General features: G+C 39.7%; 1 protein-coding gene across 4 annotated transcripts in view; it reads right to left on the minus strand.

Annotated features, from left to right (window-relative positions):
- Positions 1-25126, minus strand: part of Fgf12 (fibroblast growth factor 12) — a 557338-nt gene that overhangs the window by 201520 nt on the left and 330692 nt on the right. For all 4 annotated transcript variants that reach the window (XM_060370164.1, XM_060370163.1, XM_060370165.1 and 1 more), the window contains one exon: positions 19956-20066. In XM_060370164.1, coding sequence (XP_060226147.1) covers positions 19956-20066 — 111 coding nt within the window. The remainder of the gene's footprint in view (positions 1-19955; positions 20067-25126) is intronic.

The following is a 25126-nucleotide window of genomic DNA, read 5'->3' on the forward strand; positions in this document are numbered from 1 at the left end:
CAGGCTTAGAGTTACAAATGGCAGTGAGCTGCCCAAGTTGGGTGCTAGGAACTGAACTTGGGTTCTCTGGGAGAGTAGAAATCACTCCTATATTATAGAAAATTTATAATTCATAGAGATTTTCTATTCAACCATTTAGCTCTCCAATAAATGACTTAGAGACTTATTATGCTTATTAATAAATTAGAAGCTCAATAACTGGGCAGGTTTGCTTTATACTAATTCTCTAAGCTAGTCTGGCTATTTTCCAGCCATATGCTCCAAGTTACTTGCCATATATTCTGTCTAAGCTGTTTGTTGTCCATCAGGTCAATTCTTCATCACCATGTCCTTTCCCTCCCTCTTCTTCCTCCTGCTCCTCCTCATGGTCCCTACCTGAGACCCCAAAGCCTGGGAACTGGAACTCTGCTTACCTCTTTTCTGCCCAGTTACAGGCTGTTCATCTTTTTAATTAACCAATCAGAGATAACTGGGGAGCAAAGTTTATACAACATAGATCAGTGTACATGAGACTGTACTCGTCCAGCCTGCAACCAGATCTCAGAGCCCAGAATTCAGCATTTGTAGACACAGAGTACCAGACCAACTCCCAGCACTCTACCACTGATCCATCTCTCCCATGCCATCTTTTCATTCTTCAAGCTCTTATTTATTTAACTCCTCCTGAGCCATTCAGAAGCCCATCAGAGATAGTAGGTCCCTTCCTAGAGGTGTCTCCATGATGCATGTTGGGAATGAGCCTTAGAATTATTTGTTTACCTATCTACCACCATTCCTAAGAGCAGATCTCTTCAGGGGTCCTCTGTAATGTCCTGCCTGGTAACACGAACATAGTTTGTATTCTCTGTATGAGACTTAAATATAAGTCTACAGAACTTTGTAAGTGCCTGCAAAATGTGCCTTATTTAGAAATATTTATCACTCTCGTGGGATCTGTAGTGCCACATGCCAAATGACCTGCAAGCAAGAGGAGAGGACTGGATCCAACAAGCACAACCTCCAGTGAATACGTGTTCCTCTAGGAGTTCTTGTGAGGCTTTCGCTTGAAGGTACTGGAAAATTTTTATTGCTATTCATGTGGCTTAACATGGAACCTTGGTCTAAGAAGCTGTTATTCAACATAGTCTGAATAAATAAATGCATAAGAATCCTCTTGCTTGCTTATTCATATCCTTTCTAGGTCATATTTCCATAATTGACTATGCAAGAAAAATCGAAGTTAATATTTACTGCACATGAAATGCATTTAAACATGGAACCTAACAGAAAAGAGAAATGCCATATATTCTGAGATGTGAAACATGGAATGCAGGGGCTTATGTGGGAGTACATCTGTGTGTTGTGTGTCCTGTATAGACAGAGTGACGAAAGGTCAAAAGGAATGGAAAGGAAGCAGAGGGTTTGTGGAATCTGTTGTAATCAAGAAATTACAGGGCTGTTAGGATTGTTTTTAACCTGAACTTGCACAAATAAAATCACCGAAGTAGCTAAGTAGAAAGCCTCAACTGAAGAACTGTCCCAGTTGTTTTGATTGGTGCAGTAAGCCCCTCCCATTGTGGTCTGCACCTCCATGAGAGTTCAGATAAAAGGTTGTGGCAGAGGGATGATTAGCCCCCTTTGCTCGCTCCACCTTCCTTCTTGCCTGCCTGCCTGCTGCTGCTGATGATTCGTTCTCTGATAGCAGAAGCATTTCATTCCCAAGCATGAAAACCAGCAGCTCTCCAAGAATCCTCGGGGCTCCTTGTCCAAGACTGGAACTGCTGAGACATCCTGCCTTGTGGACTGAGCAACTGAGGATTGTCACTCCCCATGGAGATCTATTGTGGGACTACTAAGATTGTTGAGGCTCTCAACTTCAAGGAACACATAGCTACAGAGTCTAAGCATTTGGGTATGACTCTTCAGTGGCTATTGCTTTAAAACTGACCTAATTTAACACGTGCACACACACACACACACACACACACACACACACACATCCGTACTCAGAGTTCTGTTCTGCTAGAGTGCCAGAAGTAACACATGCACATGTTTCAAAATGATGTTGGAATAGAAAAATACCATTCTTTAAAATGTTATATTTTCAAATTAATTTCCAGCTCTTTATTATATGCCTCAAGTGTCAAAAAGGTTACAATAAATCCAAACCATAAGATTCAGCCAATACAATGACAAAGAAGAAAGGGAAGGTGGTAAATGAAGAGAAGAAGATAGAAGAAAAAAACGCCTCTGCAAAATCACTTCTGAAAGATACAAACTCAGTCTATTCACAGAGAAAATTTTAAATTTCATCTCAGTTATATTTCATATGTCCACGCTTATGCCAGGGAAGATGATGTGCAGGCTTGCATATAAGGTTTAGAAGGCAATTTACAGGAATCGGTCCTCTCAGTCTCTCGTGTGGGTCCCAAGGATGGAACTAGTTGCCGAGCTCAATAGCAGGCATTTTTACCCACTCTACCACCTCACTTGTCCCAGAAGTAAGTTGTAAGGACAGATTTCTTTCTGCTTGTAATAATGAATGAGTATTAAAAGCACAGATGCATTTTAAACTCCTGATTGAAGTTTTTTTTTGGGGGGGGAGGGCAATAAGGAAAACAGAGCTCAGCTGGAAGATACTGAGAGAGAATGAAGATATTTTAAATTTTTTTTTTTTCTAAATTACAAGCTGTTTTCAGCAGAGACATTTTGTTAGGGTGTCAATAACATCCCCTGAGATGCAAAGCCTTAACCTAAAGCAAATAGATATCCAAATGTTTTCTCCTAAGTCCTAAAAACTGTTGAAATATTTATAGTTGTAGTATTTACAATAATATTTGTAAGCAACTTCACTGGTATTTCCTTTGTCATGAAATTAATATTTGTCCTTAGTACTTATTTTATCACTCACTAAGGTCACTTCTGCAACCTTTCTGTTCTCAATAACAAAATGCCATGGCAAATGTTCAGCAAAATAGAAGACGGTCTCTTCTATCCTTTAATACATCTACCCTTCATTGATTATATAAATGATGGGAGAATGAGACTTGTTTATTCAATCAAATGTATTATTATTGGTTTCTCATCCACATCCTACAGTACTGCACATATATCACCTATCATATATCTTTTTCATGTCTGTGTATGTGGGTATCTCTGTAACTTTGGTATCTTCGCTAGTGTTCAGTAGACAGATCACTGATTTGCCTTTCAGAAGAGTTGCAATTCTGTTAAACTACTCTAGCTATGGCTAATGTAAATGTGCATGGGTGACATTTTACTGTATGCATAAATAGTGAGTTTGGTTTCTGAAATTAAGCTGCTTTGGTAATTTTCTTTGAAAAGCTATTAAATGTTGAAATTTTTTACATTTTCATTTTGTAGTATCCAGAGTTCTTTGCATAATAGAAACACAAATAATAATATTTTGCTTCTTAAAGCAGCATTTCTTACAGAAGTTAGGAGACAAAATATTCTTTCAGTGAGGAGCACAAGATCAGAATGAGGTGTGGTTCATGTTGTGACATTACCCTGACCCTTAACCACTTTGAGATCTTGGCAACTAGAATTCATTGCTGTTTGCTCTGTAGAGTCCACTTAGCTTTTTTGAAGATAAATTAAGATAATAAAATAGAAAGAAACGAGATCTAAAGATAATCAAGTCAAAATGCAAAGCCTCATTAGCAAGTTGGTTGGGTTTGTTGTTTTTCAGTGTCTAAATCTGGAACTTTGAGGGTAGTAGGGATGGATGATGGCAACCCTGTGTTTTAACTGGGCTTTTAAAGATATATATATATATATATATCCTGAGATAGGAAAAAACTGCAGATTTCATCTTACGCAAATGCAGATCCAAGAAGCACAAACAACATATACTTTCAATAATGTCATACAGAAGACTGTAGTAGAGTCAACATGCATTCGTTCAAGGCTGTGCTGACTTAGTGCACTCAGTCCGGTGCCCTGCTTTATGAACAACTAGCCAAATAATCACACTGGCTGATTTAGTCTCCCTGATGAGTTTGTTGACTTATGGAACTGATTAGTGGCCTGGGGCTTAGAGACTGAGATTTCTCTTCTAAGCACTGCCTGACAGCGCAGATTGTGGATTTCCGGCTTGGTGAAAATGAGCAGCCTGGTGATCTTTTTCTTTGAGCAAAAGCCAGCAAATATGTATACCTGAACAATGAGAGAGGGCGTGCCTTTAGGTTTGAATGGCGAGGCTACCACCTCACATTCTTCATGGTGGTTCAGAGATGCTGAAAAAAACGCTGCATAATTAACAAGTCAGTTCAATCTGAGTTGGTTTTTTTTTCCCCCTTTAGGATGAAAAATGAAGCACATCACTATCGATAATGGAAGCAAATGCCTGTCATCATTCATTCTCAGCAGCCAATTTGTCTTACACAGAAGACATGTCTCCCAGCCCGTTTGGAGAATTCAATGAACAGCCCAGGTGTCGTCAGTCCACAAGATCAATCAGTCCACAAGGCAAAGCATCCAAGAATCCTTGCACACTGCAGAGCTTTTATAATTATATCCCTCACACATCTTCCACTCAATGCCGCAGGAATGTTGGTGCGATTTTTCTGTTAGACTTGTTTCATTAATGCAGCATGCATATTCCAGACACTGAGGAACTTATAATGGAGTGGTAGGCCTTGCCAGCATGGCAGTTAGTTTGTAACAGAAAAACAACAACAAAAAAACAAACAAAACCACATGTGTGTCTATATTTACAGACCAGAAAGGGCAAAAATGTGGTTTTTCAAGTTTCATAAAGGCAGCCAACAAATGAGCTGATCTGAAACCTAAATCCTGGGGCGACAAGGCGAGACTTTCTTAAATAAGAGACAAGTTAAGCAATCATAATTCAAGTCCCTGTACAAAGACATGTGAGAAACAGAACAATGGTGAGCAAAATTGGAAGCCTGAGACAGAAATTTCTAGGCACCTAAGATACCACATCTTTCTAAAGTATGAAACTTCTGTTCTAACAACCACACAGAGAAGGTCCAAGACACCCTGGCAGAGTAAACTAGTTTCAGCATACTAGAGCTAGACTGTGAGCCTCCTTAGCGTGAAGTACCATGCAAAACTATGTCTCCCTCGCTCTAAAACTATTAGGACTGCCACAGGAATAAATACAATATGGTAAGACGTTTTAGAAATGGAGGGATTAAAAAGAATTTAAAAACAAAATGTTAATTTCTTCCTTATTATTCTCTAACTAAAAGCTGTGCTTCCGCTGCTCTTTAGGGGAAAGGGTGGCTGCAAGTTTCCAAAGCTTAGCACTAATCTCTTACCTGGTACATTGTTTCCAAAGCTTAGCACTGTGGTCTCACCTGCCTGCAATTACCAGGAACTTTCCCTGACTGTTTTCTGCATCAACTTGCTACTCCCCTAAATGTTATCTGAGCTCCTCTGAAACTTAGCTCTCCCAGTCTTCCACACAATCTCTTTCCAAATCAGTTCAACTCATTTTTCTCCGACATTGCAGGAGCTCCCTTCACCAAGTGATTTCCTGGCTTCCTTATCTGAAACTCAATTTTTCTAATCTTGGCTTATGTGTCCTGTTCCTATTCTTCAAGATTCAATTTAAAACTAACCTCCGCTGAGTCCATGGCTTTGGAGGATCTCTGATCTCTGAAATCTCATGATTTGTCTGATTACCCCATGGTACCAGAGGCATCTTACATCAAGTTTTGTTTTCACTTGCAGGTCCAACCTCTCCTACTGCTCTGAGAACTGAAAGGAGTCCTGCCAAATTCTTTTGTGTAGCCTGATAACCGAAGGCTGTTAGCCTTCAGTATGTCACTATGGATGAAAGTGGGGTGCCCACAGGACAGCCATTGTAACAGTCACTGGAGAAAGGTGTCTGAAGCCAAGCAAAAAGAATGTTGTGGGAACTTAGCGGTGCCTGCTAGGCACACTGGAGGATCACTTTTTACAAACCAATTATTTTCAGCTTCATAACCTACTTTTAAGATAAAATACTGTAAAAAAAAAAAATCCAGGAGAAAATGTGATGATATCCCTGTACTTTAAGCCAATTAAAACTTTTAGAAAAAGTTGTATAACGAAAGAACACGAATTTGGAATGCAAACCTCAAAAGTGAAACCCAAAACATGCGTGTAGCTGTAGCACACTGGTTCACAAAAGGCTATATATGGCAGCATTCTAGGGATTTTTTTTTTATATTTTTTAATTCTGACGACTGTGTCACAGCCACATCAATTAAATAAAAAGCTCTGTGATGGAAAAGCGATACTCTTTTAACCCTGCAGGTGACTCTAGTGTGCAGAAATGTTGAAAAGCAATCTTGGATTCAAGAGACTAAGGTTTGAGCAGGCTCCCTGGGAATGCTGCTGCTTCCCAGACATTACCAGTGACGACTGAGTCAACACCCCTCACGTGCTCAAAAGGACATCATCTGCAGCCCTTGGAGTTTTGTGGAAAGGCAAAATTTAGGAAAAGCAAAACCCTTATCCAAGATTCCTGGAATCCAAATGGTCATGTTAACCAGCCCCCCTTGTAGAAACAGAGCTGCACACTTGAGATCTGAGGAGTGCTTCACCTACAGCAATGCCACCCAGAGTGTGGACTTGGTGTAGAAATGACAGCCCCAAGCCCAGCCCCCAGAACCAAAGCGTGAACCTGGTATGGACATGACCATCACCGCTGCCCCCGCCCTCCCCCACGCCTTGTCCCTACCTTCTACTCAGATGCTCTGGGACAGAATCAGCAGGGGCATCTTCTAGACAGTGGTAAAGTCATAGTGTATGGAAAACAACGAAGAATGAATCACTGATCTACATGACTGCCCTTTATTTGAGGTGGATCTCAAACTCGTTAGGCAGCTAGACGGACCCTCCACTTACAGATTGCTGGGATTATAGGTGTGTGTCACCAAACCCTGTTTCATGTGACGCTGGGGATCAAGCCCGGGGCTTCCTCCATGGCTCTACTAACTCAGTTTCAAGCCCAAATCCACAGTCTAGGTCATGTCTAAGAAACATTGATTTCAGCATTCTAACTTCAGTGATTTTTATTTCATTATTCAAGATAGTTCTGTGATAGCATTTGAAGCCATTGCTCAAGACTGTTACAATATGACCAGGAAGTAACTATGTTCTTTTGCACAGAAAAAGTTGGTATTTCCCTGCCAAATTATCAATGATCAAGGGCCAAAAAGTGATAATTCCAACCTCCCCTAAGGGACCCCCTTAGGGGAAATGTGAAGTTTCCCCTAAGGAAACTTGAATGTAGTCACATTTCAAATTCCATTTCCTCCAAACTAAACCATTACCTCCTAGAGAAAGACATCTCTTAAGACTCCAGAAGCTATGAACCCATATGCAGCTCAGGAAACCTGTGAAACTTGTAAGACCTGAGAAGCTCAGAGAGCCACCACAATCAATTCATTAGTTGAGCCAGCTACAGTTTGGTGGAATACTTTGACTTCTTGTTGGCATCTTATCAAAGGTGAACAGACATTTGTTCACATTTCCCCCAAGAAAATCCATGCAATGCCCAATTAAATTAGTCTTGGATTGATTTTCCCAAAGATGAAAGGCTTAGGTCTAAAGCCTAAAGAGTGACCAAACTACAAATGGCTTTGCACACAGTTACTCAAGCTTGTACTCAAGTCCTCCATTTCCCTTGAAATTACTCCTGATTACACTTTGACTGGCACATGCTTCTCCTGTTTAGAGTTCTTCCTTCTGTGAGTGGGAATTGGATATCGGTACACCCCGATACTCACCTACACAAAACACAAACACAGAAACTTTGATTCAAGGTGCTAACCTTTCCAGGTTCACACAGCTGGTAAATGAAGAGAATCCTATGTTACTCGTGATTGTCATTTGAGTCCCGTGGGTTTTCTCCTGTGCTGTGACTAGAGTGTGCGAAATGAGTCTAAGCATATACTGAAGAAGCAGTAAGAGTGATGGCTCCTGTGAGTCCCAAAGAAGAGGCAGCCCTCAGAAGCTGTCCAGAAAACTTTGCAAGCTTCCACTGGAATGCAATGGAGTCGGTTTAATAATTCCGTGCAAACATACAGTGACATGAGCACTTTAATTAACAATCAAACGTATTGAAGAAAATCTCTCAAGTTCAGTGTTTACCCTGTCTTTTAAAAAAAAGCATCATAATATTTATCCATCCGTTACATTCCCTTCTTAATGTTTTCAAAGTGTCGTCAGAGGGATGTACACACATAGTGTGAGGAAATATTAGCTACGAATGGAGGGATACTCACCAGGAAAGAGACCCTGGGGCTATGGCCTAGACTAGATCATGGTTTCAGGAGTTAAACTCATTGAGTTCCAACCCTAAGCCTGTTATTTAATATCAGAACAGCCAAGGGATAATTATTTAATCTTCCTTTGCCTCCTTTTAGTCATACACAAAATAGGAAGAATTGTGTTCCCAGTTCTGACATGTTTGTCTAAGATATAAATACACAAACTTCATAAAAATTTTCATATGTTAACTAAACACTTGGAAAATGCTCATTAAAAACATTAACTATTATGATAGATATATCCAAAATCCATAAGTTATAAAAGAGTTCTTGGGGCCAGGAAGATAATTTCATGGGTAAAGACACTTGCTACCAAGCATGATGACCTGAGGTCAAACCACAGGGTAGAAGGAGAGGACCAACTCCTCAAAGAGGTGTCCTTAGACCTCTACATGTGCTTCCTGGCATATAGAAATTCACACGCAAACACACATAAAATAGACAAATGTAAAAATATCAATGAAATCATGTTTGGCACATGGCCATTTTATTTTCCTGACCTCCTCATTGAAGATGTATAATCCATCCTCTAAATTTGTCCTGAAAACATCAGTCCACTTGTGTATGCATTTAGGATTTGTTCCTATTTCCTTCCTTACTTGATGACTATGACTAAATAATTAAACTAGCCTCTTACAATAAACTCCGCTACCATGAACTAAGCACATGGCATACTGATCCATGCTAGTTGCCAAGGTATAATTGTAAAGAGGGAGGATCCAGCCTCTGCCTGGAGAGTAGCCAGCAGGCTGTACACACAATAGATACTCAATGGTGTAAATAAGAGATGCAGGTTGTTTGGAAGGCAAAGCAGGCCTTATAGTGGAAAAAAAAAAAAAAAAGAAAAAAGAAAAAAACACAAAAGGGCTATTGCAAAAACAAAAGACAGACAGCCATGCTTTAAGTGGTGTCACACAATGAAAGAGGCAGCCTAGGCAAGTATGGACTGAGAAGAATGTGTGGTCCACGTGGACAGTAAAAAGGGTTTATTAAATAAGGAGTTCGAGAGGATGAAAAAAATCAGGTATCCCAAACAGCATTAATCATAGAGACTGAAATTCATCTAAACAATCTAGAAAAAGTAAAGTGACATACACGGAAGATTAGAGAGAAGGAAGGTAAGCAGGAGAAGGAGGGCCTACTCTAGTTTGATGCTGAACAGAGCTGGTATGTCTGAGGAACAGCAAGGTCAACTTTAGGAAGAAAGAGAACAGTGAGGAAGAAGCTGGAAGGCAGGAGGTTGGATTATATCAAACTTTACCAGGCAAATTTCTGTTTTCCTCTTAGTGATGCATTAAAATAAAAACGTTGAGCAGTGAGGTTGTTTCGTATTAGGCCTTGACTAGGTCATTGACTGTGGGGGATGAGGGAGAAACCTTGGGAAAAAGAATTACTTAGGGGCTTATGGGGGGATACAAAATTAATAAAGTGTAATTAATAAAATTAAATTAAATTTTAAAAAAAGAATTAGCTAGGGAACAACTGCAAAAGTCAAAGATGAGAGGAGGTGGCTTCAGGTATGTGTACTCCTTAAAGGTAGAGGGACTTATGTCACTATTCTTAAATTCAGTATAAAACCTACTGTGTTGCTGGATCTTAAACCCCCTTTGCATATACATTCTTTCAAAAGTTTAAAATATAGCCGTTGTCAACTTAGGAACTTGAAAAGTTCCCATTTTTAAGCATGTCCTTTATAAACCCATCATTTTACAGGGAAGAAAAGCATTAAAGATTCCTCCAGTTGGCAAAAGAATGTAAGGTGGAAAGCGAATGAGCTGACCCTCTCAGTTTATGTAAGCTATTCCTTATTGTTTCACAAACACGGAAGGAGAGCCACAGCTATCCTGGACTTGAAAGTCTTTGGGATTTAAGCACGTAGAAGGAGAAAGAGAAAAGTAGACGCATCCATTGCTCAAATCATTTGGACTGTTTTCATTTGCATCCCTGCAGGTTGAGATCTTGGAACGTGTTCCTTGCTTGCCAGAAGAACAAATAAGGGAGTCGTATTCGAACAGGGGAACACAGATGCAGCAGTGAGCCCTTGAGTGTGATCTGGGCTTCTATAAATGGAAGCATAGGGTTTGCAGGCAGCAGAGCGTGGCAGGGAGCCGTTGCTGAGCGTGCATGGAGGCGGCCTGGCCTACCACAGTGTAGTGCTGAGAGAGGTTCTGGTGTGATTAGGGTGACTCATCCGCTGCTTTAGTTACTTCAGCGTTGTTGTGACAAAAACACCTTGACAAACGCAATTTAAGGAAGAAACAGCTTATTCTGACACACACGGTTTAAGGGTCCATCATGACAGGGAAATCAAAGCAGCCAGAGCTTGAAGCAGTTGGTCATATCACATGCATGATGAAGAAGCAGCGAGGGCTGAGCACAAGCTGCTGTTCAGTTTCCTTCCTCCATTTATAGTCTAGGAGCTCAGCCAGGGGAATGGTGCCACCCACGGTGGGTGAGTTTTGTTACCTCAATTAACATAATCAAGATAATTCCACATATGCTTCTAGATCCTCTCGAGTAGATGATAATAACCACCATACCAGGTGAATAAGACCGGTGATTTTCCAAGAAAACAGACTTAGTCTGTAAAAGCTCAAAAGCATAAAACTGTGTGGCACACAGGCTTGCTTGCACCATTAAGTCGTTTGTCGTTTCTCTAATTTGTCTGTCTGGAAGGCATGTGTTTCTACAAAGTCCCGCACGTGGTGCTGATGATGCAGGGGAGAGGATTCCACATTTTCTGAACTATTAGAGCATCTTTCAACACCTTCCAGTGTAAACACCGCAAACTGTTTCTTCTAACAGCACCTGTGAAGAATTATGCTTCTGCTAAATAGCCACCTTCTATGAGCCGCTTGCAATTCTCCTGCCCCCCCCCCAAAATAAACAAGCAAACAAAATAGGCCCTCCAGCTCTAATGACAAGATAACAATAATGGATGGGCTTTACCAAGAATCACTGCGCTCTGTTAGGTACTGTTAGAAAAATAATTTCATAATTAGCTCATTTAATTGACGAAAAATTCCTGAGATCTAAGTGATACCATCTTCTCGTTTAGTGAAGAATTAGAGACATCAGCAAATTAAATAACTGGCCCCAAGCACAAACAGTTATGCTCAGCCCCAAATCCTGGGTGCAAATGACACCTCGAGGACATGTGGGGGCTCTTTGTGTCTTTATACATTTCTTTACAATACGATGCAGTGATTTGCAATTTGATAACTTCATATCTTCTTACAGTATGCCTCTCAGGGAAAGAAGGAGAAACAAGAAAGAATTTTTCTGAACACACAGCTATGTCTGCACCAAAAGAAAAGAGCATCAAGAGTTAATGAGATTATCTGTCTCTCTCATCTGGTACAACCAGGCTCAGATAAATGGGAGAAAGTTTACATGACTGACTCAAGGCCAAACATCAGTTACAGCATGGAGCCAAAAAAAAAAAATGGCTAAAGGCAACATCGTTCTCACCAGCTTTCAGGAATACACTTAGCTAAGTACTTTTTAAAACATTATAGACCAATGTATCCAACCCATAAATATACTTATAAAACAGTGAAAAAGCAATTTGACAAGAGCACAATTTCAACTGGTTCACGTTATGCTTTTCTGAACAAGCAGTTACACTGGGACAAGAGTCTCCCCATCAAAAAGAAATATCCCATCAAAAATAAAGTTACAGGTCCAGGTTCAAAGAGTAGAGGGAGTTATTTCCTGTGATATATGTAAAGAGCTAAACTATTCAAGGAAATGAGCCTTGTTCCAAAAATATTATATTGAGGCAATGTCATTAACAACAAAAAACATGCATTTTAAAAAACACCAGAACATTCTTTTTAATCTCCTAATCAGAATGCAAAGCTTTGTCCTTTCTAAACAAAAAAAAATTAATAAAATGTCCAGTGGAGTACACAAATTCACAAGCTAAGGGTGACGGCTAATTTTGCCACAGAGAAGAAATCGCATGAAAAGAGTGACAGTCCCACACGTGCCAAAGTGCCACGTGGTGGGATAAAAGCTTTGCTTGGGGATGCCTGCAGGATAATGCATCCACTTATTTCTCTTTCAACTCAACCTACAGGTATAATTTCACAAGAAATAATGACATAGTCTTAAAATACAAATGGCTTTAGAAAACAAAATTAGATGTGGCACAGCTTTTTCTCTGTCAAGAACTGTAACAAATGTGCTCAAGCAGGTGAATGGGGAAGGTCAGGGCCATTAGGGAGAATGCATGTTTTGTGCCTTTGGAGGCCCTAGATACACAAGATTCCCTTGACAGTTTTCCCCCAAGCAACCATTTGGTTCCGTGTTTCTGTTCGTAGTTGAACAGGATGAGCTCCTGCTGGCTTTGGCTATGTCTACAAGCTTGTGACTAGTGGTATCAAAACATCATATGCTTGGTATTGTATAGAAAACATAGCCGTGACTAACATTTTGCATTTACAATTAGATTTCAGATACAGGCTTTCCCGAAATGTTTCTTTATGCTAAAATCATAATGAGGTTAATATTTTATAATATCTAATAGACTATAATTGCATTTAGGACTGACAGAAATAAAACTTAAAACACGTTAGAATTAAGGGATCCGATTTTATGTTAGCTGTAAAAAAAATATGCATTATCAAAGCAAACAAGAGAACTAATTTTTCAGTCTAGGAATGAGTAGGGTTCATGTGTGTGAGTGTGTACATATGTGTGTGTTTGAGGGTATATGTATGTGTTTGTGAGTTTGTATATGTGTGTGTGTGTGTGTGTGTGTGTGTGTGTGTGTTACTGCTGACATGGTAAGATACGAATCAACTCTCTTCAGCATTCCTTGACTCTGGAAACAGGGTTTCGCTGAATTGCCCAGGTTGGATAGTAGCTCAGAAGGGCCTTAAAAATTTCCATCTTTCTGCCTCATCCTTCTTAGTATAGGTCTGTGTCACTAAGCTAAGCAGGACTGAGTAGTTTAAACAAATAGGAAAGAAGGGGAATAAAACCATTTTTAAAGTAGACTAGAATAGAAAAGAAAGACAAAAAATCGTTCAAAGACAACAAAATGAGCAAAAAACTGTGCAACACAAATAACAAAGATGATGTTATGTAAGTGCAATTTACAAAAAGTATAAATGTCTGTTTCAGAAAATAGCATAAAGAGATGTAGCACAGAAGTAATACAAGGTTAAGATGCTACGTAAAAAAGTATTCAACCTACTTCATAACAAAAATTTAAAGTTTATGTCCTAAAGTGGCTAACACACACATACACACACACACAATTTTTTTATGTTGAGTCCTCACTACACAGCCCCAGTTAGTTACGTAAGGCTAGCCAGCATTACAGATGTGTGTGCACACTGATGCTTTACATTTGTGTACAGGCTCTGAGGGTGGAGACATAGGTCCTCCAGCTTTCATGGCAAATTCTTTATCCACCAAGACAGTTCTGTTTTGTTTTGTTTTGTTTTGTTTTGTTTTGTTTTGTTTTGTTTTGTGAGGCAGGGTTTCTCTGTGTAGCTCTGCAGACCAGGCTGGCTCCAAACCAGCAAAAAATGCACTTGCCTCTGCCTCCCAAGGGCTGGGATTATAAGTATGTGCCACCACCACCACTGGGCTGAGCCAATTTTTCAGCCCATAAGTTAGGTATCATTCCAATTAAATTTGTATTAATAAGGGAAAAAAAATCTGCCAGATACACATTATGAATTTTAAAAGATGATAAGGTAGTGAGTGAACAGAAAAGCAAAAGAGGAACAACCAGAGAGAACACAGTAGGGAAAATACTGAGATTCTAGCCAGGTGGAGCGGGGTGGGCTGGGAAGACCATCTCTGAGATGGTGTCAGTGCCTTCTCTTCAAAGAATGTCAGAAACCCATGCGTGCTTGAACACATTTGGGTTTAAGGACACTATAGCAAGCAACAAAGATGTACACCACGGCGGAGCAAGAAGATGGCAGGAAAGACAGAGGATTTGACTGTGGTAAGTAATTTGTGAAGGGCTCAGGAAAGTGGGTTTTCCTCAACCTGGATGCTCTAAAGTGGAAGGGCAGGGGTTACGGGGCAGAGTGATTCTATTGCTGTAGATAAGAACGAGTCTTATTTAGAATGCTTTGCTTGACGAAGCAACAGTCCTGTTCAGCAGCAGGGACTGAAAAGTGGCCGTTCTGTAATTCCTTGTTTTGACTGTGGTCAGACATGAGTCCTGAGTGGGTTTGCTTTTATCTTCAATCACCCATCTTCAGAACCTTGCATGATTGTGCCTGTGGAATGGTTTATATCCCACCTCCAACAATGAAGCAAGCCCCTCCAGGTACAGGGCTGATTCTGCTGTTCCTGACACAATTTTGTAGTTTTTCAGCTGCAAACTTTATTGTGTCTTTATAATTTTGTCCTACACATTTGTATTTCCTTCCCACAATCATACTGAAAAGAATGAAAAGAAAGGTCTGAAGGAGACTCCAAGAGCTACCTCACTCCAAGACTACTCTGGCTGCTTGCTTCTCCTTGTCACACCAAGGAGCTTTCTGTCACCATCTCCCCTGACTTCAGGAAGGTAAAGCACGTACTCCACTCATCAGTCTGACAATGACACTAACTTAGCATGCTGCCTGCTCCACAGTCAGAGGGCACTTTGTGTAGTTTTGTTTTGTTTTTTTTTTTTGTTTTTGTTTTTTGTTTAAGCAAAAATGAGAACGATGCATTTGGTTACAATATCCTCATTATTTTCTTTCCAGTGTTTTTAACCTCTTCAAATTCATCTCCTATGATAACTTATAGAACAGAATAATGGGCTTTTACGTTTTATGTAAAATATTCCTATTAATACTCTCCATACTGCAATTGTCTTTTTTTTTTCTGCAGCAATGTTCCATCACAGCCCTGAACTTTTGTTATCATTACATTTGTAACGATTCTTATCTGCTACTGCAGGAAAAAACCATTTGCTTTGTACTCAATTACATATAATTAGTCTTTTCTCCACGAACAAAAGAGCAGGTGTCTATCAGTTCTCTGAAGATGTCACGGTGAAGTTGTTTTGGACCTAATGATGTCTATGAACCAAACAAAATGTTTCTGGCAGATGCTTATAGTAACAAGATTTTTTTTTCAAACAATCAACTGCTTTTACTCCCACCCACACAGAGTGGAGAAAGAAAAGACATGTTAACAGCTTAAAGGCTTATCTTTTTTTTTTTCTATTAAAAAAAACATTATTGAGATTTAAATAGCTCTCTGGTATTGTTTACACCACTTATGAAAATTATATAAAATTATCATTTCACTTGAAAAGTTTTACTTATGTATGTGGAAGGAGAGGATCAGGAAAAAGTTCATTAGTTGAAAAGGTGAAAACTGTATAAACACTACAAGTGAGTAAACAACACTTTAAGTGTTTCCATTTTCCTGGTTTTGATAACTGTTCTGCCATTATATAAAACAATGGCATTAGAGAAAGTGTGGGGAGTACAGAGGTGCTTGCTGTACTACTTTAGTTTTTCTAAAGCCTAAAATTACTTCAAAAACCAAAAGTGGTGCTGGAATAATGGCTCGTGGTTAAGAACAGTAGCTGCTCATGCATTCTATCCCCAGCACCCAGCTCTCTTTAACTCCAGTTCCAGGGATTCAACACCCTCTTCTGACTTCTGGGGACAGTGAATACATGTAATACACAGATATACATGCAGGAAAAGACACCCATTACATAGAAAAATTACAAAATTAAATTATAAACAACTAAAAGGTAAGCTTTATAAAGGTGGGAGAAGTATTTATCCAACCACTTGAAAACCATCCATCCATTCAGCCACCCACCCACCCATCCATCCACCCATCCATCCACCAATCCATCCACCCATGCACATACTCATCCATCCATCCATCCATCCAGTTCCCAGTGAATGTGTACTATACATGACAGATCATATCTTTTCATCTTTTGGTGAATAAGTTAAAAAGTAAAGAAATAACAGCTACATATATGCTCTATAGCCATGGCACTTAATAGTAGGGATAAAATGGATACTAGTTTGGATCTGAAACAGCCACAAAGCCCATGTGTTTAAGGCATGATCCACATCTTGGCACCATGAGCACCCTTAATGCACAAATGACCTACATGAAGCAAGTAAGTATATTGCCTATAAAAGCCTCATAACCATAATAAAATTGATGACAGAATGTAAAATGTATATGGTAACACTCTCTTTTTTAAAAAGTTTAAAATGTGCTAGACAATATGAAAAGTGACTTAAGCATACAGCTAAACAGAAAAGTTATTTTTTAAACTGTGTGTGTGATGTACAGTATGTTGGTAAACTGTTGAAGCTAACTGTGAAGTAGGCTTTGGAAGTGACATTGTTCCTCAATTTTAGAGCCCCAGCATGTCTGTCTCAAAGTGTACTCCAAGGCCCCGTGCTGGAATGGGCTACCCCCTCCCAACCTGAGAGAAGGAAGCAAATGAATAAGGTAGGCCAAGAGTGTGAGTATCATGTCTTGAGAGCAGCTAGAAGGAAAACTATCTCCAACAGAGGTTACTATTGTATATCCCATGGTGCAAAAGCTCCTGCAGTGGATAAGAGAAACCAGAAGTTCAGTCTTGAGCAGTTCATCCATGGAATAAAAACCCAAATCAGAACCCAAATTGACTATCTCCACAACTCAGTTTCTGTGGGATATTGTGAGCTTCAGATTTGATGGTGTCATCTCTAAATATTGCTATTTGTTACTGTTTGTTCCTTTTAGGATTTTTATTTATTACTTTGTTCATTATTGTTGAGAATTTTATACGGGTATACAAAGAAGTATGACATATCAAATGCCAATTTTTCTCCCCTAGTGCTCCCATATCTCTCCCAGCTTCTTTTTCCCCCTTTTATTTGGAAGCCTCATCCAAGTGGACCCTTTACTCTGCAGGAAACTTATTCTTCCTAGAACCCCAAATGACTATCTCAGTGAGGTCTTCCTGATTTCTGCTTGATGTTTTGCTGATATTTTGGTATTTACATGTCTGTGTGTCTGTGTACTTGTGTAGCTATCTGTCTATCACTTGCTATTTATTCTTTTATTTTGGCTTGCTATATAACAAATAGACTCACTCATTCAAAAGCCAACGCATTGCTATCGTAGGTCATTTCTAAATAAGCAATGTCAAAATTGGGTACATTATCATGCCTGATAAGCAAGGAAAGCAGAATTTCTTCTTGAACGAGAACTTCAAATACTTTGAATTTTTAAATTAACCTTTATACCGATATCCAAATGAATTTATATTAATCTTTAGATTTTGCACCAAATTTTTCTAAATTGTTTGATAATAATTATTTGATAATAATTTATCAAAAAAGTATGCACAGTAGGTCATCTCAACTTAAAAACAATGATGTGAATTTGTGAGTTTAAACCATTTCTGTAAGCATTTGATAGAACACATAATCAGTTATCCTCAATGTAGGTGGCACATACATATCTGGCATTCTGTTATGAGATGTGTTTTTATTGTATGCTTGAATTATATGTGCGTTCATGTATGTATGTATATATAAATAGTCTGCAGGCATGTGATGGACCTAGTCTCAGTGTGGATCACTTCCAATTATTTTTCTGGCAACAGTGAAGGAAGGATGTGCAGGCTTTGATCCCATGCTCTTTCCTATCCTCTCTCCCCTCGGCGGTGCTACACACCTGGCTGGATTCGGGCAGCATCCTGCAGAACATAGAATGGCTGTCTGGCTTGCTTAGAGGTTGAATCTGTCTGCATCAGTTTACAAATTTTTCATCTAATTAGCTTTAATTTTTATGCTTTCTTACTTATATACAATGAATTATCCCTCTACTACTTTCTCTTATCTCCAACCCAGCCTTTCTGATCGCCTTTCACCCCACCTCCAGCCAGTCCCCCTCCTAATTCCCTGTCATTTTTTGTGCACCTCTCTCGTGGTCCTGGTTACTGTGTGTTCATGTTCACTGTGGCCTTGTCACAGGCAGGAGACAGTATTCTAACCTGCTCATCTAGCTCTCTCTGTCACTTCCTCTTCCAAATGTCCCCAGGGACTCAGGGTGGATGATATAAATGCTCCCATTAATTTTTCCATTATTAAAATGTTGTATGGGTGGTGTTGACTGCTACCATTATCCTCGCTCGTCACTTCTTATGTTAAAAATGAACTTGGAAGTCTGGAGATACCGCACAATTAATGCGAGTGTCACAGCTATGCAGTTCCCTGGCTCTGCTGTAAATGGGCCCTCCACCCCCCAGTCAGACAATCAAATGCAGATGCAATAGATGACAGTCACATACAGGGAGTACGGGCTCCTCATTCTTCTTGCCTGAATTGAAAACTTGAACCACTTAGAGAATGCATTCATGGAAATACAAATCAACAGTGCAGGCCACAATAAAGTAATCAACTGCTCTGCCAGAAACTGAGGGGAAAGTAGAAAGAGATTCTTCATAATAAGATCTCTTCTTTATTGTAATTCATATTTTGTAATGTACAATATTAAGTAAACAAAGAAAATTCAAAAGGGTGGACAGGAATGTCATGGAGCTTTAAGGGGTTTTAATTATGCCTCAAATGTTAGTGTTAATTTAAGAGTTATAGCACTATAAGACATCTGGTATCCCAAATTACCTATTGAAGTGTGAGAGAATTTTCAGTTTGACCACCAAACCACTTTGATCAGAATCACAAACCACTGGATGGATATTTAGTAAGCGTTTATTACAGGTCACAAAAGAGGCAAAGTTTCACGTATTCCAGGCTGCCAGTAAATTCATCCTAGGATACACTGAACCCCTGACCTTGTTTTGTCTTTTCTCTCTAAAACTTGATTATTCTCATGCACCTACCACACTGGATTCGTTCACTGTATGTCTGACACTACAGACATAGCAATAAAAATGGACAAAATTATAAAAGCAATATGGCACCCTGAGAAACTATAGAACGCTAGGAGTTTGGCCTAAGGAACCCATATGATTGTAGAGAAGTTTAAAATTCTGAGAGCTGTTATTCTCACCTCTGAATCATGTGTTATGTTTCCAAAAGGCAAACACATTCTCTCATGCCTTGATGAACTGCATCTGCTTTTGAACTTGTCAGCTCTAGTGCTTAACAATTATTTAGGGGGAGATTTTTAAATAGCCTTTAGTATTTGCAACTTTTATTTTAAAACTGTTTTTAAAGTCCATGTTAGATCTACCAGTCTTTATTTATTTATTACTATTACATATACTACGATTCGTCATGATGGTATTCAAGTTTTGTCCTTAAAAAAAAAATAACATATACATATGTTTTCAGTGTTTTCCTGTAGAAGTAATGTTTACTAAAAACTGGGCTCCCAAAATTGTAACTTGTTCTTTACTTAGGGCCAAGATTTAAATATGTTGGAAGGTCTGCCATATTTCTATGCGCATTTGTCAGCTTGACAAAGAAAACTCCATTGGGAAGGCATTCTCATCTAATGATTCCTGGAAATAAGCCTCCTACCTCAATGAGTACATAGCCTCTCTGATATAGTGCTTTTTTTCTCTGTAGAGAGTACAAGAATAAGGGTGCAGGTAGGAAAAATGGGAAGGACTAGCACTCTAAGCCTCCAATATTCCCAAAAGCAGCATGGCTGTGCTGGGCCAGACATTCAATTCACAACGCATTGCAAGTAGATGGTGTTCCTTACTGTAGTCGCTGTTTTCGTCCTTGGTCCCATCAATGGTACCATCTGGATGCATCTGCAGGAAATATCCCTGCTGGCTGAATAACCTTGTCACAATCCCTTTCAGCTGGGGTTCTGCAAGACAAGATGAAATAATTATTCGCTTTTTTTATATTTTGTTTATAAAAATGCTCACTTGCAAGTTGTTAGAAAACACTCTGTAAGTAAATGAATAAATGCCCCTGTCATAAATATTGAAATTAGCATTTGGAAGGGGTTCATTGCACGGTAATAGCTGTGCTGTTCTTCTTCCTAGAGGCAAAACCACAATACTTGGAAACAGTATGTCATGTGTAAGTAAATAGCGAAGCTAATTATAGTTAGAGAAATGTAAACTTGTTGAAAAGTGAACCCGTCTTCTACATGGGACATCTTCCTCCAAGATGCCCCCAAGTTTATGATTATATCCCAGAATCACTGAAAAGGCAAGAATGCCATGACAATCTCTAAGTTTCCTGTTGTCATACTGGGGGCCAGGAAGACTTTCATTTTTGCTCGAGGCCGAATACCTGTCAGAAGCTCTTAGGTTTTGAAAAACTCTCATCAAGTTCATCCAAAAAGAACTACAATGAAAGAAAAACAAGGAGAGGATGAGACTCTTGCGGTTACCAGCCTTTCACCACAGAGGGGGCCAGCGAAACTCACTTCACTATTATAAAGCAAAGCAAAACAAAACAAACAAAAAGCAAAACAAAACAAAAAAAAAAACACCATAAACATTTCCTTAACAACTTTTTAAACCATAAATGGCCCTCACTTTTCAACATTTTACATAATAAAACCATCAAAATTCAGCACATCTGTATTTCTGTACATCAGCTAATATAAATATTTACATTGCAGTGGTGCCTATGGCAACAAGCTGCTTTCTACAATGTCACCATCATTTCATCTCTAGTGCTAGATGAAAATTACCTTAGGATATTTACAGCTCTAATTATTTCATAAATCATAAGGGAAAAAAGAGAATGCTGTCTCTGCCGGTAGGAACTGAGGCAAATGATAGAAACCATAATATTGCCTGAAGTCATTCATGGTGTCTGTGGTAGGGACAGCCACTGAATTTATGCCTACCAACCTCAGCCTTTCTGTTTATTCAATACATGTTGTTTAGGAATTCACTGTTTTTTCCTCTTTCTGTGAATACACCAGGTAAACTGAATACTTTAATGATGGGTTTAGTCCTTACAGGAATCTGGTATATGACTTTTCAGGCTGTCTTTGGAAATACAGGGCAATGTTTTTGACCTCAAAGGTGTCCTAAAAAGAAAAACAAAAGAGATATAGAAAAAAAACTGGAAATAAGCAAGAAGGGGTAAATATAGAACTGAATTTGAAACCAGGTATTTTGGCTAAAAACATTTTTTTTCTCTTGAATTCAATTAAATGCTTTTAAATTGTAGATCTAAATTTTCTCATCTGTAGAGTCAGTATGTCAAGCTAAGTGGGCCTTGGGTCCCTTCTATGATTTCCTTGTCACATTAGAGTGACAGGATTTATCCTCCACACTTGTTCTCCATGGATGCTCTGAACCCTACATGTATACCATGGCTATGCCTGAGAAAAGTACAGCTACATGACAAAGAGCTGTGATGAGACTGCATGGCTGGAGAAAGTCTCCTGGTATGGCCCACTCAGCTCGAGGTATGAATGCGGGCATAAGACCCAACAGAAAGCCCAGCTTTCTTGGCATCCTGGGCAGACGATATATCATCTGAGTCTTGGGTTTTTCATGTGGAAAAAAAAAAAAAAAAAAAAACAGTACTCAGACTGTAACTACTGAGAATGTCAAATGAATAGCTATGTGACAGTGTGAACTAGAAAATGCCGTAAATCTGTACATCTTAATTAATGCATAAAGTTTCAACCATGAAACCCAAGGAAGCCACAGGGGTGAAGAGGGCACTCTGAGAGCAGACGCCATGCCTCCTGGGTCCGTTCTAGGAAAATACGTGTTGAACTCCTGAAGGCACAATGTAAATAGCATAGACAGGGAGATAGAAAAATGACAGAAGAAAGGGACAATGGTCCCTTCAATCTACTTCTTTCTAAATAAGCTTAAGGCCACTTAAAGAAGTCCTGTCTTTTTTGGTAGCGATAGGCATGGCAGCCTACTCATTAAAGCCTGCAAATTATTGTTTGTTTTCTTCATGCTCCTCTTTCTCCATCTGCAATTAAACACTGCTTTTGCCATGGTGACATTATCCCTCTGTTGGGACCCTGGGGATTCAGGTTAGTAACTCTTGTTCAGAATAATGAGGCTAGACCTTTATGCCACTTCTCTGTGCCAGGAGCAGTGAGGAGGCAGACAGGGGTCTGAGCCTTAACTATGTGATGATCGAGAAACATAAATGTCCTGCACCACAGAGATCTCACAGGAGACCAGCACATCTACTGAGCATGCCCAAAGCCTGGGGTGGGGCACTGTAAGCTGTGCAGCCCACCTGTCAGGCGTTGCCCCATGCTGTTCTTCCAATCCTCACCAGTCTTTCCAGATTCCAGCCCAAAGTAGGCCCTCTAGAAAGGTTGCCAGCATGAGGGAAAGAAGTGCTATCTGGCTATATTTGAAAAAAAAAAAAAAAAAAAAAACTAAACTAAATAGCTAAGCCCACATTTCAGCATATAAAGGCCCCCTGTGCATATTTTAAAACATGATTGTTCTTTGTCAGGGTCTTGTTTAGGAACCTAAGAGACTGGGAGGAGGGACCTGCTATCCCTCGGGAGCAGCTAACATAAAGCATGAAACATATACCACACTAATGGGGGGGGGCTAATAAATGAGTGAAGCAATGTGGCCTGTTGGGTCCTAGGAGCAAAGACCAGTTGTGTCCATCTTAGACAAAGATGCCACTTGAGGAACGAGTAGGATCCCCTCCCCAGAGCATTGCGTATTCATGTGCTTAGGAATGCATGTGCACATATGTGTAACCTGTTCACATGTATGAAACTCTGTGTGTGTGTGAGAGAGAGACAGAGAGACAGAGAGAGAGGAAGGGGGATGATAGATAGGTAGATAGATAGACAGACAGACAGACAGTAGTGAAGAGGCCAAAGGAAAACGTCAAATATTGTTCCTCAGGCAGCACCTGCCTCCATCTTCTCTTGAGACAGAAACACCCACTGGCCTGGACCTGCGAAGTAGGCTAGGCTCGCTGGCCCACACATGAGCTCCAGAAATCCACCTGTGTCTACATCTGTACTGCTAAGTTTATGAGTACCTGTTATCACACTCAGCATTTTCTACTTGGGCTCTGGGGCTAAGAACAAAATTTTCATCTGAAAAATGAAACGAAAACAACAAACCAAAAAATGAACAGAGACATTCCCAACAGAAAGCACAGCAAGCAGACTGCCAATGATGAGTCCAGTTAGTGTCTCCCCCCGAAAAAAAAAAAAATGTTATGGATCAGGAGCAAATTTAATAAAATAGTGAAATTTAATAAGACATTAAAATAAAGTTCATGAAGACCTTTATAAACAACTTTTAGGTTGAGAAGTGTGTTATTCTTTTTTTTTTAAATGTCATTTAATCAACTAGTGGCCTAATTATTAATGGCAACAGAGGGGTTATTTCATTACCCTTTATAATCTAGAGTGGAGTGGCAATACTGCTAGTGTTTCGCTCAAATCCATTTCCTCCTTTTCCTGGGCACCCAGCTCGACCATATGTCCTAGCCTGCCTTGCAATTAGGTTTGGCAGATGAGAGAGTGTCATATGGAACCTAAGTGGAAGTGGTATGTGCCATTTTCAGGCCAAGGCTTTCAAAGCAAATACTCTCTTCCACGTTCTCTCTGGATTAAGACGGCTAAGCCCTAGGGGATGCTGGAGCAACAGAATGGAAGAATCTGTGCCCTGAATAACCAGTAGAGAAAAGAAAATAGCTATCAGAAATACCCACCTTGGGCAATGGGGTAAATAACAAAAGAATTTCCATTGGCTCAATGTGGTGGCTTTCTTCTAATGAGAGCAGTATGGAAAAGAAGAGAGGGAGGGGTCTCACTGAAACACCACAAAGCTCTGGCTCAGCTAGGTGACCAAGGATAACACCAACAGCTATAAATCATGCTGGCAGTGTGTATTCTTGGTATGATGGGCTGAGATAGCACGTTATTTCTGTGACTTCTCATCAAAAAACACATAACCTCTAACTGTGAGAGAAACACAAAGCAGATCACGGTTAATGGGCATACAAAACACTCAACCCAACCCCCCACAAACTGCCAAGGTCATCAATGAAAAGGAAACAGAAATGGTCACAGGCAAGACTAGAAAAGGAATATAAAGGGGAACTACAACTAAGTGTAATGTGATATTCTGGACCTAAAAAAAAAAAAATCACTAAGCTAAAAATGACAGAAACTAAGAGGCATGGCGGCACATGCCTGGGACAACAGAGGATGGTAGTCTGCAACAGGAGGATAACCACCGTTAGATAACTCTGCCAAATAGGAAGGAAGGAAGGAAGGAAGGAAGGAAGGAAGGAAGGAAGGAAGGAAGGAAGGGATAGAAAAGCGAAAAAAGGAAGATCTGTATAAAGTTTAGATTTCAGTGTATCATAATATAGCAAAATTAAATCTTAATTGTGAGAAATGTCTCAGAATACACAAAAAGGTTGACATAGCAGAAATTATAGAAAATGAAGGGAAAAAAATGTCTTTCTCAGAATCCTGTAAGAGGCTGGGTGAGGACAGAGGTAAACGGTGGCTAGGATTCCAGGCATAACCTGGGTAACAGGTCACTTTTAACAGAAAATTTTAGTTCAAGAATATTCTGAAAATAGGATACCTGAGGAAGCTTTCCAGATATTCCTGATGGATTGACAAACGACACCATTCAGCAATTACCTAGGAGAGCACAGTGAAAACCTGAGCAGAGATAGAGCCAGAACAAAATGACAGTCATACAGCTTAGGATGAACTGCAGACTGCAGACAATAGAATGTGCCTTAGAAATGAGAAGCATGTGGCATCCAAGATTTCCCTCATCTCTTTTTGTTTGTTCTTAGTTCTTTGAGTAGTATTTTGCTAGTGTAGACCAGTCTATATATCCCAGACTGCTCTCAGACTCAAGCCTGTCTCAGTTTCCTTAGTGATAGGCTTACAAGTGTGAGGTCCCCACAGGCAGATCTTACGTC

The sequence above is a fragment of the Meriones unguiculatus genome, chromosome 17 (assembly GCF_030254825.1).
Source record: "Meriones unguiculatus strain TT.TT164.6M chromosome 17, Bangor_MerUng_6.1, whole genome shotgun sequence".
NCBI lineage: Eukaryota > Metazoa > Chordata > Mammalia > Rodentia > Muridae > Meriones > Meriones unguiculatus.